The sequence below is a fragment of the Piliocolobus tephrosceles genome, chromosome 16, assembly GCF_002776525.5.
Source record: "Piliocolobus tephrosceles isolate RC106 chromosome 16, ASM277652v3, whole genome shotgun sequence".
Classification (NCBI taxonomy): domain Eukaryota; kingdom Metazoa; phylum Chordata; class Mammalia; order Primates; family Cercopithecidae; genus Piliocolobus; species Piliocolobus tephrosceles.
In genome coordinates, this window is record NC_045449.1 from 51,031,898 (window position 1) to 51,043,950 (window position 12,053).

A 12,053-nucleotide genomic window follows, 5' to 3' on the forward strand; every position below is an offset into this window, starting at 1 on the left:
GACCTCGTGAATCCGCCCACCATGGCCTCCCAAAGTACTGGGATTACAGGCGTGAGACACCATTGCCTGGCCCAGATCTTTACTTTCATTACATCTTCTAACAGGTTACTACTGCTACTGTATAGAGGAACCGCAGATTCTGAAAATATTTATCTTGTACACAATGACCTTTCTAAACCTTGCTAGTTCCAATTGTTATTGTTAGTTTTGTTTCTCTTGGATCTTCTAGGAAGATCTATCTATCTGTAAATAAGAAGAATTCTGTCCCTTGCTTTCCAATATTTGTACCCTCATTTCTTTTTTTTTTTTTTTTTGGATAGGCTGGATCCTTCAGAAAAGTATCAAGAGTAAAAGACATCCTTATCTTTTGTTGTTTTTGCTGAGAAGTGTTTCACCACTGTGCATCATGCTCCCTTTGGTTTCTGATAAATATTCTTTCTTGTGTTTAGAAAGATCCTTAATTAAGCCAGGCGCGGTGGCTCACACCTGTAATCCCAGCACTTTGGGAGGCCGCAGCAGGTGGATCATGAAGTCAGGAGATCAAGACTATCCTGCCTAACAAGGTGAAACTTCGTCTCTACTAAAAAAAATACAAAAAATTAACCAGGCATGGTGGCACACACCTGTAGTCCAGCTACTCGGGAGGGTGAGGCAAGAGAATCACTTGAACCTGGGAGGCGGAGTTGCAGTGAGCCAAGATGGCGCCACTGCACTCCAGCCTGGGTGACAGAGCGAGACTCTGTCTCAAAAAAAAAAAGAAAAAATAGAGATGAGGTCTCGCTATGTTGCCCCAGCTAGTCTCGAACTGCTGAGACTCAGCAGTCTGCCTGTCTCAGCCTCCCAAAGTGCTGGGATTACAGGCATGAGCCACTACACCTGGCTGTTTTTTAGGTTTTGATATGAGGATTTTTCCAGCCTCATAAAATAAGCTGGAAACATCTCTTGTTTTCCTATACTTTGGAAAAGTTTGAATGATATTGGAATAATCTGTACTATGAAAGTTTGTCAGAACAGGCCGGGCACAGTGGCTCACGCCTGTAATCTCAGCACTTTGGGAGGCTGAGGTGGGTGGATCACTTGAGGTCGGGAGGTCTCCAACATGGAGAAACCCCGTCTATACTAAAAATACAAAATTAGCCAGGCATGGTGGCGCATGCCTATAATCCCAGCTACTCAGGAGACTGAGGCAGGAGAATCACTTGAACCCTGGAGGTGGAGAGCCAAGATCGCGCCATTGTACTTTAACCTGGATAACAGAAGCAAAACTCCGTCTCAAAAAAAAAAAAAGAAAGTTTGTCAAACCATTGGGTCTGCTGGATTCTTTTGGTGGAACTTTCTTTTTTTTTAGAGTTTTTCAATGTATTTTGGGGGGTGGAACTTTCTTTTTTTAGAGTTTTTCGATGTATTTTTATGATTATTGATCTATTTAATTTATTTTCCTTCTTTTTTAGTAGATCTAATAATTTATCTCATTATAAAGTTGTTTGATTTTCCATTCCTCCCAGACCAGGGATTTGTTTTGTCTCAGGTCCCACCTGGGCCGCAGTGGCTGCAGTCTGTAGGAGGCGTGACTCTTCCCACAGGCACCGGGCCACAATCCGGGCAATCTCCATTGGCTTCTCAAGATACCTGCTCTGTAAGTAGGAGAGAAAGAGAATGAAAATCAGCAGCAGACCATGGAGATGTGGACTGAACTGTGGCACCTTAAAACTAATGTATTCATCAAGGAAAGCATTTACTCTAGGAAACAACAGAACAAAGACTTCAGAGCCTGGGTGAAGGCTCTCTGTGGGTGGGTGAAAGGGAGGTCGTTACTATTTCTGTAACAGAAGGCACACCAGCCTGAGTCTTTTTTTTTTGAGACGGGGTCTCATCTCACTCTGTCCACCAGGCTGGAGTGCAGTGGCGCAATCACAGCTTACTGCAGCTTCGACCTCCCAGGCTCAAGTGATTTTCTCACCTCAGCCTTCTGAGTAGCTGAGACTACAGGTACATGCCACCACAACTGGCTAGTTTTTGAAAAAAAATTCTGTAGGGATGGTGTCTCGTTATGCTGCCCAGGCTGGTCTCAAACTCCCAGGCTCAAGCAATCCTCCCACCTCGACCTCCTAAGGTGTTGGGATTACAGGCATGAGCCACCATGCCTGGCCTTGACTGAGTCTTTACACAGTATGCTATCCTGCTCTTGCAGGGAAGCAACTGACTTATTCAAGAAGTATCCCATTACGGTCAAACCTTTAAAATGTAACAGTGAGAGTCATCCTCCTATCAGTGAACTGGGTTAACATGCTAACATGTATGATTAACATAACAATCACTTTATGGTCAGGCATGGTGGCTCACGCCTGTAATCCCAGCACTTTGGGAGGCCGAGGCAGGTGGATCACGAGATCAGGAGATCAAGACCATCCTGGCTAACATGATGAAACCCCGTCTCTACTAAAAATACAAAAAATTAACCAGGCATGGTGGCGGGCGCCTGTAGTCCCAGCTACTTGGGAGGCTGAAGCAGGAGAATAGCATGACCCTGGGAGGTGGAGCTGGCAGTGAGCCGAGATCACGCCACTGCACTCTAGCCTGGGCGACAGAGCGAGACTCCATCTCAAAAAAAAAAAAAAAAAATCACTTTATTACTTCAACTATGACAAGAGAAGTGATTCTCAGGTAATGATGCTCACGGGTAACTATACAGAGATTTGAGAAAGGGCTAATTACTTCTCCCGTGATTGAAAATACAAGATAGATCCTTGTTATTTAGCCAAATGAGAAAAGAAATGCTTCCAGGAAAGAACGCTAACACCTGACTCTATGGGTCCTGTTTCTCCTTTTCCTCAGTTTCTCATCATACCTGAAGAAACTGCTTGATTCTTCGTAGATTGTGCTGATAGAGAACATTCGACTCTTGCAGGAAGCGGCTATATTGCTGGTCAATCTCGCCAAGGAGATTATGAAACACCAAAGTGGCATGTGATTCTTTGCTGGCTGCATATGCCCTAGGAAAAAGGAGAATGATAAAGAATGGCTCTGAAGTCGACACATACACACAAACACAGAAATCACCATCAAGAAAGAGGAAAAAAAACATAAAGCAAACCTGATGCTATAACCCATTCATCATTTTAGATTCTTCTTGCTCAGCAATAAAATGCCATCAATTTAATAATTATTAATAATTATTTCAGGCCGGGCACAGTGGCTCACTCCTGTAATCCCAGCACTTTGGGAGGCCGAGGCTGGCGGATCACCTGAGGTCAGCAGTTCCAGACCAAACAAGCCAACATGGTGAAACCCTGTCTCTACCAAAAATCAAAAATTAGCTGGTGGTGGGCACCCGTAATTAGGTGGTGGGCACCCGTAATCCCAGCTACTCGGGAGAATGAAGCAGGAGAATCACTTGAACCCAAGAGTCAGAGGTTGCAGTGAGCTGAAATTGCGCCACTGCACTCCTGCCTGGGCTAGAGCCAGGCTCTGTTTCAAAAAAAAAAAAAACAAACCCACAACAAAACAAAAAAAACAATTATCCCAGATATTATTATCCACTCTCAAAATCTGTATTTGTAAAATATTTGAGCAAAGTAGACAGCTATGCAGTTTTGCTTTAAACTCTCAGTTAACTCTGGTCAGATTTATTAGTACAAATAAGTAATCCCAGGCTGGGATGGCCTATCTCCAGCATCTCGGAATCACCTCCCGGCCCTTCACCAAATCAGAATATGCATTCTGGAAAAACCAGGTCATATGAACACTGGCCTGAACTAAACCAAAATCAGTAGGTGAGCCTGAGCATACTGAAGTGAAGGAAATAGTTGCTGGACTTCTGTGCCATTATCTCCTCTATGAATGGAATCTATTTCCCTTATCCTGTGATCTAGTTTGGATCTACATCCCTGCCCAAATCTCATACTGAAATGTAACCCGCACTGTTGGAGGTGGGGCCTGGTGGAGGGTGACTGGATCATGGGGGTGGGTTTCTCATGAATGGTTTAGCACCATCCCTGTTGATACTGTCCTCGAGACAGTGAGTTCTTGTGCGATCTGATCGTTTAAAAGTGTGTGGCGCCTCCCCCTTGCTCTCTTGCTCTTGCTCTGGCCACGTGACCTGCCTGTTCCCACTCTGCCTTCCGCCACGATTGGAAGCTTGCTGAGGCCTCTCTGGCAGTGGATGCTGCTATGCTTCCTATACAGCCTGCAGAACTATGAGCCAATTAAACCTTTTTTCTTATAAATTACCCAGTCTCAGATATTTCTTTACAGCAAGCTGAGAACAGACTAATACACCCCTGTGGCTCCTTCCTTTAACTAAAGGGGAATTACAAGTATCAACCCAAAGTTCTAGCTATGACAGAATTCACATTCAAAGAAAAAATATGTCTACCACATCGCTGGATTATCACAATATACAGAGGATCTGCCCAAGTAAATGAGGTCCAAATCAACCTTCAAGACATCTACCACCATACAGGCAGTTTCAATGTGTCAAAGACAGTTGCCCACATGCCCTTCTAATATAAAAAATCCTTTACAAGACCAAAGGGTGCCACTTTATCTCCTGATCTCATTTTCCCCATCACCTGTACCCATAAATTTTTTAAACAGCAAAGCATGACATTAAGAGTTCATGTCTTTTGACTCAAACCGAAACCTAACAATTTGGAGAGTCTCTTAAGGACTTACCAGTCTTGACTCTCGATCCAAGGGGCCAGAAACTGCCGCAGCTCCATTGGGAAGCTGTCACTGTAGAGCTGATGGAGCTGCTCCAGGTACCGTGTGTCAAGCTGTTGTAGCTGATTCCATTGGGCCATCCTGCTAAAATCAGGGGTCCCAACTGTAAACCAAAGTGTGCATATGGTCACCACAAGTCCCAGTAGGGGTAAATAATCTAGAAGTAGCCATTGCCCAACACAGGTGTCAGGTCTGTGACTAGGGATAAAGATGTTCTGGGGAAGACCCTGCTTCTTTCTCCCAGTTTATTTTTAAAAAATAGAGATGGGGTCTTCACCATGTTGCCCAGGCTGGCCTTGAACTCCTGGACTCAAGTGATCTCCCACCTCGGCCTCCCAAAGTGCTGAGATTACAGGCATGAGCCAACACACCCAGCCTGTTTCTCCCAGTTTAGAACAATACAAACACATTCACAATCTCCATCTTGGGATAATCACAGCTTTTTTATTTTTCTTATTTTTTAAAGACAGAGTGAGGAGGCTGAGGCAGGAGAATGGCGTGAACCCGGGAGGCGGAGCTTGCAGTGAGCTGAGATCCGGCCACCGCACTCCAGCCTGGGCGATAGAGCAAGACTCCGTCTCAAAAAAAAAAAAAAAAAGAAAAGACAGAGTCTTGCTCCGTGGCCCAGGCTAGAGTGCAATGGCATGATCATGAGCTCAAGAGATCCTCCCACCTCAGCATCCCGAGGAGCTGGGACTATAGGCACATACCACCATGCCACACTCGTTTTTTAAAACATGTTTTGTGAGACAAACAAAACATGCCCAGGCTGGTCTTGAACTCCTGGGCTCAAGTCATCCTCCTGCCTCGGCTTCCCAAAGTGCTGGGATTACGTATGTGAGCCACCACATCTGGCCACACATCTCTTTTTTTTTTTTTTTGAGACGGAGTCTCGCTCTGTCGCCCAGGTTGGAGTGCAGTGGCCACATCTCAACTCACTGCAAGCTCCGCCTCCCAGGTTCATGCCATTCTCCTGCCTCAGCCTCCCGAGTAGCTGGGACTACAGGCGCCCGCCACCTCACCCGGCTAGCTTTTTGTATTTTTTTTAGTAGAGACGGGGTTTCACCATGTTAGCCTGGATGGTCTTGATCTCCTGACCTCATGATCTGCCCACCTCGGCCTCCCAAAGTGCTGGGATTACAGGCATGAGCCACCGCGCCCAGCCTGGGGTTAGGTTTTCTAACAGAACCTGAGAGGGCTGCACTTCTCCCTCCCTCTTTGATGGATAGACTCAAAATACCCCTTTTGCTACTGTGAAGATGGCTGGTGGAGCTCTCAAGCACATATTCAGGGAAGTGCAGGAAGTACCTCCCAGCAGTCTTTACACTGAATAATTAATAATCTAAGGCAACAGCATCCAACAGAAATAGAAGACAAGCCACACATGCATTTTAAATTTTCTGGTAGCCATATTTAAAAAGTTAAAAGAAATAGGTGAAATTAATTTTAATAATGTATTTTATTTCGTTTAATATATCCAAAATGTTATTTCAACATATGATCATACAAAAATTATTATTATTATTATTTTTTTTTTTGGAGACAGGCACTCTGTCACCCAGGCTGGAGTGCAGTGGCTCAATCACAGCTCACTGTAGTCTCAACTTCCCGGCTCAAACGATCCTCCCACCTCAGCCTCTCAAGTAACTGGGACTACAGATGCACACCACATCTGGTTAATTATTTTTGTAGATACGGGGTCCCATTATGTTGCCTAGGCTGGTCTCAAACTCCTAGACTCATGCATCTCAGCTTCCCAATGTGCTGAGATTACAGGCTTGAGCCACCGTGTCCAGCCCACAAAAATTATTGAGATACTTTACACTCTTTTTTTGCTACGAAGTTTTCTAAATCTCCTATGTACTTTACATGTGCAGCACCGATCCAAGGTATTTTCCCTCCTCATGTATCAAGGGCTTAAATTCCACTGGTGAAAAAACTCAGTAAAGCAAAAAAAGAAAAAAAATAGAATGTCAGAATAAGGTATTTGCCCCAATTAGGCCAATGCTTCTATAAATTAACTAAATATTCCAACAATGTTACTTTTTTTTTTTTTTTTTTTTTGAGTTAAGAGTCTCACTCTGTTGCCTAGGCTGGAGTGCAGTGGCGCGATCTCAACTCACTGCAACCTCTATCTCCCTAGTTCAAGCGATTGTCCTGCCTCAGCCTCCCAAGTAGCTGGGATAATAGGCATGCACCACCACACCCTGCTAATTTTTTTTTAATATTTTTAGTAGAGATAGGGTTTCACCATGTTGCCTAGGCTGGTCTCGAACTGATAAGAGTTCTAAACTCTTATCAGTTCAAGACCAGTCTGGCCAAAACAGTGAGATCCTGCTTATAATTAATTAATTTAAAAATGTAGGCCGGGCACGGTGGCTCACACCTGTAATCCCAGAACTTTGGGAGGCTGAGGCGGGTAGATCACGAGGTCAGGAGTTCGAGACCAGCCTGGCCAACATAGTGAAACACCATCTCTACTAAAAATATAAAAATTAGCCAGGCATGGTGGTGGCCGCCTGTAATCCCAGCTGCTCAGAAGGCTAAGGCAGGAGAATCACTTGAACCTGGGAGGTGGAGGTTGTAGTGAGCCAAGATTGTACCACTGTACTCCAGCCCAGGCAACAGAGCGACACTCCGTCTCAAAAAATAATAATAATTTTAAAAGCAATATTACTTGCCATCTTCCACCCTAAGATTCACCTGCCACAGGACAGATGCTGCCTGGGCAGTGGTACAGGTACACTAAGCACTAGCCAGAGTAAAAGCAGTGGCTGACGTGCACGCTATATGCTGAAGCATTGTAACCGTGGCATGTATTGATTGCCCTCCGTAAAAAAATCAAAGGTCATTAGATCTCTCTTACAATATTTGCATTAGGGCCAAGTTAAAATCTGCCTCACATGGAGGTTGCAGTGAGCCAAGACTGCGCCTCTGCACTCCAGCCCGGGTGACAGAGCGAGACTTCGTCTCAAAAATAAAAAATCTGCCTCATAGACTAAAAGCATTATGAACTGACTTATACTATGCAAGAACTGATGTGCATACAAAGAAATCTGCATAATATGCCAATTTATGAAGATTCTATTGCATACAAATTTACTGAAACCTGAAACTCTAAACCTACACAGTCCAGTATGGAGTCACTAGCCACATGTAGTTACTGAGCACTTGAATGTGGCTGCTTCAAACTGAAATATGCTATCAATATAAAATACACACTGGATTCTGAGGAAGTACTGAAAAACAAAAGAATGTAAAGTATCTTGTTCGTGTTGAAATGATAATATTTTAGATATACTGGGTTAAATAAAATATATTATTAAAATTAACTTCACCCATTTCTTTTTACTTCTTTTAATGTGGCTACTAGAAAACTTAACATTGGCAGGCAGTGGTGGTTCATGCCTGTAATCCCAGCACTTAGGGAGGCCAAGGCATGTGGATCACCCGAGGTCATGAGTTTGAGACCAGACTGGCCAACATGGCAAAGCTCCATCTCTACTAAAAATATAAAAATTAGCTGGGTGTGGTGGCACATGCCTGTAGTCCCAGCTACTCGAGAGGCTGAGGCAGGAGAATTACTTGAACCCAGGAGGCGGAGGATGCAGTGGGCTGAAATCATGCCACTGCACTCCAGCCTGGGCAACAGAGTGAGACTCCAAAAAACAAAAACAAAAACAAAAAAAGAAGAGAAAAGAAAAGAAAACTTAACATTACATATGTGACTTGGATCTTATTTTTATTGAACACTGCTACCCTAGACAATGTAGCCAAAAAGTGGTGGTTCTCCTAAAAAAAAAAAAGAACCATCTGCTTTTTGTAATAAGCTCCAGTGTTTAAAATTAATTTTAAAAACAGGCTTTATTTTTTGAGACAGGGTCTCTCTCTGTTACCCAGGCTAGAGTGCAGTGGCAAATATAGATCACTGTAACCTCCAACTCCTAGGCTCAAGCAATCCTCCTAACTCAGGAACCCGAGTAGCCAGGAGTAGGGGCACAAGCCGCAGTGTTCAGGGAATTTTTTGTAGTTTTTGTAAAGACAAGGTCTCACTTTGTTGCCCAAACGGATCCTGAACTCCTGGCCTCAAGCGATCCTCCCACCTCAGCCTCCCAAAGTGCTGGGACTGCAAGCATGAGGCATCATGCCCAGCCAAAAATAGATTATTTAATTATTTGTCTTGGATACAAACGCAGAGGCATCACAGTCTACTCCCTAAAGATCCAAGTTAAACCATAAAACAGCATCCCACTATACCTGCTCCCTCACAGATTAACACTGGGGTCAGGCATGAATATTTGCATTTTCAAACTAACATATCCCAAAACCATGTAAGTTATTGAAAATTATCTGATTCATTTCCAGTACATAACTAAGGATTTTTTGGTTGTTGCTGTTCTTATTTTTAGCTGGGGACAGAGGAGGGCTAGTAAGTAGTACAATAATTGTTATTTCTTTCTTTTTTTTTTTTTTTTGAGACGGAGTCTCATTCAGTTGCCCAGGCTGGAGTGCAGTGGCGTGATCTCGGCTCACTGCAAGCTCCGCCTCCTGGGTTCACGGCATTCTCCTGCCTCAGCCTCCCAAAGTAGCTGGGACTACAGGCGCCCACCGCCACACCCGGCTAATATTTTTTTTGTATTTTTAGTAGAGACGGGGTTTCACCATGTTAGCCAGGATGGTCTCGATCTCCTGACCTCGTGATCCACCCGCCTCGGCCTCCCAAAGTGCTGGGATTACAGGCGTGAGCCACTGTGCCCGGCTTTTTTTTTTTTTTTTTTTTTTTCTGAGATGAAGTCTCATACTGTCGCCTGGACTGGAGTGCAGTGGCACTATCACGGCTCACTGCAGCCTCCACCTCCCAGGTTCAAGCGATTCTCCTGCCTCAGCCTCCCGAGTAGCTGGGACTACAGACGTGCACCACCACGTCCGGCTAATTTTTGTATTTTTGGTAGAGATGGGGTTTCGCTATGTTGGTCAGGCTGGTCTCGAACTCCTGACCTTGTGATCTGCCCACATTGGCCTCCCAAACTGCTGGGATTATAAGCGTAAGCCATCACCCCTGGCCTGTGTTATTTCTTAAAACAGAAATCAGTTAGTAGTTTTTTTCCATAAAATTAAAGCACCAGGCTGGGCACAGTGGCTAACACCTATAATCCGAGCACTTTGGGAGGCCGAGGTGGGCGGATCACAAGGTCAGGAGTTTGAGACCAGCCTGGCCAATATAGTGAAACCCCGTCTCTACTAAAAATTCAAAAATCAGCCAGGCGTGGTGATGGGCGCCTGTAGTCTCAGCCACTCAGGAGGCTGAGGCAGGAGAATCGTTTGAACCTGGGAAGCAGAAGTTGCAGTAAGCCGAGATAGTGCCATTGCACTCCAGCCTGGGCAAAAGAGTAAGACTCTGTCTCAAAAAAAAAAAAAAGAATGATTGATTTTATGTTTTACTTCTTAGTCTAATCACTATAGGTAATACTTTAATAGCTATTCCACGTGGGGGAAAAAAAAGGTATAACTTAAAGCCAAAGACCAGGTAGTATTTTCAAGGAGAGAATATGCAAATACTTCCATAGTCTTCTCCTTATAGGCTGCTTAGCTACAAACCATATTTAATTAACAGCAGTCACAGAAGACGACCAGCCAAAGTGTCTAGCAAAATCACTGCCAACCAGCTTTACTGTAACTGTTTTACTGGAAAAGACCTCAAAGAGCCCATGTTATTTCACAAAATTTCAATTTTGGTTTTTCAAATTACAAGTTAATCTAAAGCACTCCACTAAGTTCTAACTACATTACTTCATATCTATGGAATAATTCTAAGCTTGTGGGTTTTAAAAAACATTTTATTAGAAGTTCTAGAATTGGGCAACACTTCATTCAATGCCATAGAATGAATGTTCTCCCCAAGCCTGTGATTTAATAACTACTTCACTGAGCCCCAGAACACACAAAGATATCTGAGTAACAACTTGAGTGCTAAGTACCATTCTGGGTAGGAAGACATAGGGGTGAAGACAATTCTTCTCACAGGAGAGAAGACAATTCATTACTCCATATAGGCTGCCTTAGGACATTATATGGGACTCAATTCAAAGCATTTACTCAGGTTAAGTCAGCAGATAGTAGATGTTACTGTACAAACGCAAGGTGGGTGTAATCCTGTTTTCTATAACTGAAAAGAAAAGAAAAAAATGAAACAGCAAGTCATCAAACTTTTTGGACTTTTCAAAACAGGAATTTCTCAGCCCCTTGGGGATAACCTACCAACAGCAAGTCATAAAACAAACAACTATTGTCTAATGGGGAACTTGTTACTGTAAAGATGACTGAAAAAATCTGTCCAAAGTTACAGTTCTCATTTATATACCTGAATCTAATGAAACCAAAAGATATATTGAGAAACGCAGTCAAGACCACTTACAAAAAGGATTTACTACACAGCTTCATAAAACTTTTTTAAATTAAGACTCGTACTTCACATCCATGCACTAGCGGATTTACAACTAGGGTGAGGGAAGGTGGAAAAAGAGATGAAAATCAGGCTCATACAATAATCCAGAACAGAAGGTGATCTAAAGATAATTTCTGTTCCACTTTGCAATGTGTCAGAAGATTTTCCTTTGGATACCACCTATACTTTTATTATAAAGACATGCATTTTAAATAGAGTATACCTGTGTTTTATCTGCTGCCTACACTAACCTTTTCTTTGCTACCAGGAAAGGCCCAGTGATCAAGGCAATCAAAGCATAAAGTAACACAGAAGATTTCTTGCACTGAATTCTATAGGAACCAGTCCTTTTAAGAGGTATGTTTGAAAGATTATAAAATAATGTTCACTGTGGAAAATTTAGAAAAATATAAAAAAGAAAATAAAAGATAAAAACATCCATACCCCACTGTCCCACTATCCAGAATAAAAACTGACATGTTGCCAGGTATGGTGGCCTCTGATCCCAGCACTTTGGGAGGCTGACAGGGGAGGATCACTTGAGGCCAAGAAGTCAAGGCTGCAGTGAGCTGTGATTGCACCACTGTACTCCAGCTTGGGTGACAGAGCGAGACCCTGTCTCCGAAAAAAAAAAAAAGAAAAAGAAAAAAAATTTGACATGTTTATGTAATTCCTTTAAATCTATTTCAGAATATGTGTGCGTGTATTTTTTTTTTACATTAGCATAGTCATAGCGTTAATACAGCTTCGTATTCTTCTAAAGTTTATTGTGTAGTAAACATTTTTCTATGAAAAGAGTATTGTGTTTGTTTGTTCAAATAGAGAGGAGATCTCGTTATGTTGCCCAAGCTGGTCTCAAACTCCTGGTCTCAAGCGAACCTTCTAC

The 12,053-nt window shown here is 43.1% G+C and overlaps 1 protein-coding gene across 3 annotated transcripts in view; it reads right to left on the minus strand.

Moving 5' to 3' along the window:
• LOC111537369 (signal transducer and activator of transcription 3) overlaps positions 1-12,053 on the minus strand; it is a 70,663-nt gene that overhangs the window by 18,792 nt on the left and 39,818 nt on the right. The window contains exons 2-4 of one of the 3 annotated variants that reach the window (XM_026448623.2): positions 4,675-4,803; positions 2,849-2,993; positions 1,536-1,634 (exon numbers count right to left, since the gene is read on the minus strand). In XM_026448623.2, the coding sequence (XP_026304408.1) occupies positions 1,536-1,634; positions 2,849-2,993; positions 4,675-4,803 (373 nt within the window). Of the gene's footprint in view, positions 1-1,535; positions 1,635-2,848; positions 2,994-4,674; positions 4,826-12,053 lie in introns of all 3 variants that reach the window. The other 2 variants (XM_026448622.2, XM_026448624.2) reach the window with 2 other exon arrangements.